General features: G+C 35.9%; 1 protein-coding gene across 2 annotated transcripts in view; it reads right to left on the reverse strand.

Moving 5' to 3' along the window:
* The window catches only part of TTC21B (tetratricopeptide repeat domain 21B), an 84537-nt gene that overhangs the window by 39238 nt on the left and 39299 nt on the right, over positions 1-6000 (reverse strand). For both annotated transcript variants that reach the window (XM_040475261.1, XM_040475260.1), the window contains one exon: positions 5452-5590. In XM_040475261.1, coding sequence (XP_040331195.1) covers positions 5452-5590 — 139 coding nt within the window. The remainder of the gene's footprint in view (positions 1-5451; positions 5591-6000) is intronic.

Here is a 6000-nt window from a genome sequence, read left to right on the forward strand (position 1 = left end):
CATTTTTAACTGTATAAACGTTTATGCTGATTGAAATCATTAAAAAACGAGATAGAGTAGTTGCTACATACAATTAGGAAGATAATGGCTGTTTTTAAAATAATAGACACTTGATAAGCAATGAAGTACAGTCACTAAGAGCACTGACTTTGATGGCAATCTGTCTGGTTTCAAATCTAGTCCTTATCACTTACTAGCTATTTAACTTTGAACAAGATACTTACACATTTTGTGTTTCCCTTTCATCTGTAAAATAAGGGAAAGAATAGTACCCATCTCATAGGGTTGTTGTAAAACTTAAAAAGTAAGTTATGAAACAAGTGTGCATATGCAAAGCAATTAAAATAGTCTAGTACATGGTAAGTGCTATTTAAATATTTGGTATTATTATTTTGTGATTTAAGAGCAATAATAGAACCGTACATAAATAAGAAAATGTTTCTTCTACTATTTATCAAGTTCGTGAAATGAACAAATTACTTAAAAACATAGCCATTCAACCTCACTTAAGAAATCTAAAAATGATCAGTCTGAGGGGCACCTGGGGTGCCTCAGTCGGTTAAGTGTCTGACTCTTGATTTTGTGCCACATATCCATCAAAGTGGTTTATATATATTATTTCTTTAAAACCCCAGCCTAAGGGGAATCAACAGGATTTCCTACAGGCAGGGACAGGGTGATGGCTAGGATCCGGGCTCTCAGCAATGACTAGAGGGATAAAGCTCTTATTAAGACAATGAAGGTTGCATGAAGGACAGATGTGGGGAGGCAGATCGGGAATTCTGTTTCAGACATGCTAATAAGTTTAAGATGTTTATTAGAATCCAGGTGCTGGCTACTTCAGCTAGATTAAGTTACATATGTCAAGGAAACAGAGTCTTAGGTTTTAATTTAAATATGGGAATAATTGGGGCGCCTGGGTGGCGCAGTCGGTTAAATATGGGAATAATTATAATTGCCTCAAAAATGAATGTGGACATTAATGAAACAGTATATAATAAAATGCACATGAAGGCATCTAAGTGCACAATGGGGTGTGCTCAACAAATATTTATTACACGAAAGCATTTATATTACGTAAGTGTAATAAATTTATACCCATATAAGTAAAATATGCTACTTGAATCACTCTTCCTCTACAACCTTTTCAAAAATGCATATGCACATTTAAGGCTACCTGTAGTGTTTCAAGCAAGGTCTGACAGACCCATGCAAATATTTTTATGGACTAATACTTTATATGGTGAATAAATCCAAAATTAGGCAAATTTAAGCACCAACCTCATCAAAGCTAAATGAAAATACTATTTTTGAAAATCCTAGAAAACTTCGAGTGGGCTGGCCTTATCATATACCCAGACACATTTTATTTTTTTAAAAATATTTATTTATTTATTTTGAGGGAGAGAGACAGAAAGAGAGAGAGAGAGAGAGTGTGTGCACAAGCAGGGGATGGGCAAAGACAGAGGGAGAGAGAGAATTCCAAGCAGGCTCTGTGGTGCTGTCAGCACAGAGACCAATGCAGGGCTCAAACGCACAAACCATGAGCTCGTGACCTGAGCCAAAATCAAGAGTCAGACATTTAACTGACTAAGACACCCAGGCACCTCTGAAGACATTTTAAAGCTACAGTGGATAGGATACTGGCAAAAGAAAAATAACACAGGGCAACAAAATGAAGATTCTCAGAATTAGTCATATATACAAATAAGTTTATTATGTGACAAAGATGGCATCTCAATAAATGGCACGGAAATAAAATTGGTCTCCACTTGGGAAACAATATAGTAAAAACTGTACATGGACTAAAGTTCTACAAAAATTACAGAAAATATAAAAGAGTATTTTTATGATGTTAAGATGAAGGAAGATAGTTTCTGAGTATGAGAGGAAATTCAGGACTCAAAAAAAGGAAAGGCTGGTATATATAATAATTGACTATTCTATTTGACTAAGGAAATGACAAATTCAATTAAAAAAACAAAAAAAGGGATAGGCTCAGGAGAAAATGTCTGCAAATGATGAACAGGTGACAGATGATTAATCAGAGGTTCAGGGTCAAAGCAAGGGATATAAATGAAAACATCCTAGAAGGCAATGTGATCTACAGACATGGAATGATGCCTAACCTTATCGATTATCAAAGAAATTCAAATTGAAGTGGTTTTCTCCCCTATAATTAACACAACACAATGATGGGACATTTTTGACCGTAAGAAAGAATGATGCGGCACAACTCAACTCAGAGGTATATAAACAAGAAGCTTATCTCATACTGTCTTCAACTTTTCTTCAGTCTAAATGTCTATCAATAAGGGACTCATCAAATAAATTATTATATCAAGATACAGAATACCTATACTAAAGAAAATAAAGAAAAGCTATATTTGCCAACATGAAGAGAAGTTATTAAGTGAAAAATGTCTACTGTAGATGTACAGTATAATATGATCCCATTTTGGCAGGAAAAATGTGGTATGTAATTCTGTGTGAGAGAGACAAAGAGAGGCATGGCAGAGACACTAATTAGGATGATACACAAAGTAAATGTGTTTTTTTTTTCTGGAAAGTTGGGACAACACAACTTTCACTCACTTCTGTAATCTTTAAATTTTGACAATGAGTAAGCATTAGATTTTATTTTAAAATAAAAATCTTTAAAAAAGCAAATTTGTATAGGGGTGCCTGGGTGGCTCAGTTGGTTAAGTCTCCAACTCTTGATTTCAGCTCAGGTCATGATCTTTCAGTCGTGATAGTGAGCCTGCCATCAGGCTCTGCGCTGGGAGTGGAGCCTGCTTGGGATTCTCTCTCTCTTTTTCCCTCTGCCCCTCCCCTGCTTGTTCCCTCTCTCTCTCCAAAAAGAAAAAAAAAAAAGGCAAATTTGTACCAACTTATAAGAAGGCAATTTAGATAGTATCCAGTTAAATTTATCTTATTTTTATTAGTTTTTTTAATGAATACAATTTATTGTCAAATTGGCTTACATACAAGACCCAACAACTGCCCTCCAGTTAAATTTTAAATGCACATACTTTTTTGACTTAGCATCTTACTCTTAAGAAATATAAGCAAGTACGGACTTCAAGCTATATTACAAAGCTGTAATCATCAAGACAGTATGGTACTGGCATAAGAACAGACACTCAGATCAATGGAACAGAATAGACAACCCAGAAATGGACCCACAAATGTATGGCCAACTAATCTTTCACAAAGCAGGAAAGAATACCCAATGGAATTGATATTCAGCAAGTGGTGCCAGGAAAACTGGATAGTGACATGCCAAAAAATGAACCTGGACCACTTGCTTACACCACACACGAAAATAAACTCTAAATGGATGAAAGACCTAAATGTAAGCAGGCAAAAACCTCTTTGATCTTGGCCACGGCAACTTCTTACTCAACACGTCTCTGGAGGCAAGGGAAACGAAAGGAAAAATGAACTATTGGGACCTCATCAAAATAAAAAGCTTCTGCACAGTAAAGGAAACAATCAGCAAAACTAAACGGCAACCAACGGAATGGGAGAAGACAGTTGCAAACGACCTATCAGATAAAAGGTTACTATCCAAAATCTATAAAGAACTTATCAAACTCAACACCCAAAAAACAAATAATCCAGTGAAGAAACGGGCAAAAGACATGGATAGACACTTCTCCAAAGAAGACATCCAGATGGCCAACCGACACATGAAAAAATGCTCCACATCACTCATCATCAGGGAAATACAAATCAAAACCACAATGAGATACCACCTCACACCTGTGAGAATGGCTAACATTAACAACTCAGGCAACAACAGATGTTGGTGAGGATGCAGAGAAAAAGCATCTCTTTTGCACTGCTGGTGGGAATGCAAACTGGCGCAGCCACTCTGGAAAACAGTATGGAGGTTCCTCAAAACATTGAAAACAGAACTATCCTACGGCCCAGCAATTGCACTACTATGTATTTATCCAAGGGATACAGGTATGCTGTTTCGAAGGGGCACATGCACGCCCCAATGTTTACAGCAGCACTATCAACAATAGCCAAAGTATGGAAAGAGTCCATATATCTATCAATGGATGAATGGGTAAAGAAGATGTCGTGTATACATACAGTGGAGTATTACTCGGCAATCAAAAGGAATGAAATCTTGCCATTGAAACTACGTGGATGGAACTAGAGGTACTATGCGAAGCGAAATTAGTCACAGAAAGACAAATATCATATGATTCACTCACATAAGGACTTTAAGATACAAAACAGATGGACATAAGGGAAGCAAAAATCATATAAAAACAGGGAAGGAGATAAAAACATAAGAGACTCATAAATATGGAGAACAAACAGAGGGTTACTAGAGGGGTTATGGGAAGGGAATGGGCTAAATGGGTAAGGGACATTAAGGAAACTACTTCTCAAATCATTGTTGTACTATATGCTAACTAACTTAGATGTAAATTAAAAAATAAATTAAATAAAAATTTTTAAAAAAGAGTACAAAAAAAAAAAGGATATAAGCAACTATATACCAAAGAATGAAATACAAGGATACTCACTGTAACATAGTTTATAAATATTAAAATAATGGAAAATCAGCTAAATATCTAATAATTGGGGGCATCTGTGTGGCTCAGTTGGTTAAGCATCCCACTCTTGCTTTCAGCTCAGGTCATGATCTCACAGTTCATAGGATCGAGCCCCATGACAGGCTCAGTGCAGAGTGTAGAGGCTGCTTGGGATTCTCTCTCTCTCTCTCTCTCTCTCTCTCTCTGTCCCTCCCCTGCTTGTACTCTCTCTCAAAAATAAATAAATAAACTTAAAAAAAGTCCAATAATTGAAAGAAAGTTAAAAAAGAAAAACATGGAGTCATAATAAAAAAAAAAAACTGTTGAGTTATAGAATATTATGATGCCATTAGAATGATATGAATGTACTAACAAACTGTATCTGGGATATGCTATCTGTGGAAAAAATTCCAGAATAGGAAGAACAATACATTCAAAAAGAAAAATTATGCATATTATAGTTATGTACTTACATATACACTGAAACACAAAAATGGTATTACCTCTAGGAAGGTAGTTTGAGAACAGGGAAAGTAGAATTCACATGAGAAACTGGAGACTTACACATTATATTCTTGGATTGTGTTGAATTTAAAAAAAAAAAAACTTAAGAGGAAAGATTATAAAAATGTCTACTTGTCTAAACATCAGATGTAGTTTCATATTATTCTGGAAAGTAAAGTATCTTTCTATGGCACAATTAACTATTTCATAAACCTGTTATTAGATCATTCAAATATCCTATTTTAGTAGAGTGACATTCTGATAATGAATTAACCAACCTCACATATACAATACTGAGAATACAAATGAACATTTATATAATATAAAAATAAAACAGATCAGACATATCAGATATGGTATACTTTTTTTCAAATCAGAAAGACTTTCATACCAGGCTCATGAGCTAGAGCATGTTGAAGAACTTTTTCTGCTTTGTCATACCATTTCAATTTTAATAAAAGCTCAGCCAGGTCATAGCAAAGATAATTTTGTTGTCCACTTTTCAGAGCGGCTTCATAGTAAGTGATTGCCTAAACAAAATCCATTTCAGTTAGGAAAATAAGGCAATGAGAATGGTGTTCAAGCATAGATATTTTATACATTATACATTTAAAGCATAGAAAAATTGGAAATAACCTAGCAGAAACTCAGGCATGTACCTATCAGTTAAATATGCCATTTTTTAGACAAACATCACATAAGGCAACTGGCATTTCTTATGAAAAGCAGTTAATGAGGGGCGCCTGGATGGCGCAGTCGGTTAAGCGTCCGACTTCAGCCAGGTCACGATCTCGCGGTCCGTGAGTTCGAGCCCCGCGTCGGGCTCTGGGCTGATGGCTCGGAGCCTGGAGCCTGTTTCCGATTCTGTGTCTCCCTCTCTCTGCCCCTCCCCCGTTCATGCTCTGTCTCTCTCTGTCCCAAAAATAAATAAGCGTTGAAA

Source organism: Herpailurus yagouaroundi, unplaced genomic scaffold (genome assembly GCF_014898765.1).
Source record: "Herpailurus yagouaroundi ecotype Mexico unplaced genomic scaffold, PumYag 140, whole genome shotgun sequence".
In the NCBI taxonomy this organism is placed as follows: Eukaryota; Metazoa; Chordata; class Mammalia; order Carnivora; family Felidae; genus Herpailurus; species Herpailurus yagouaroundi.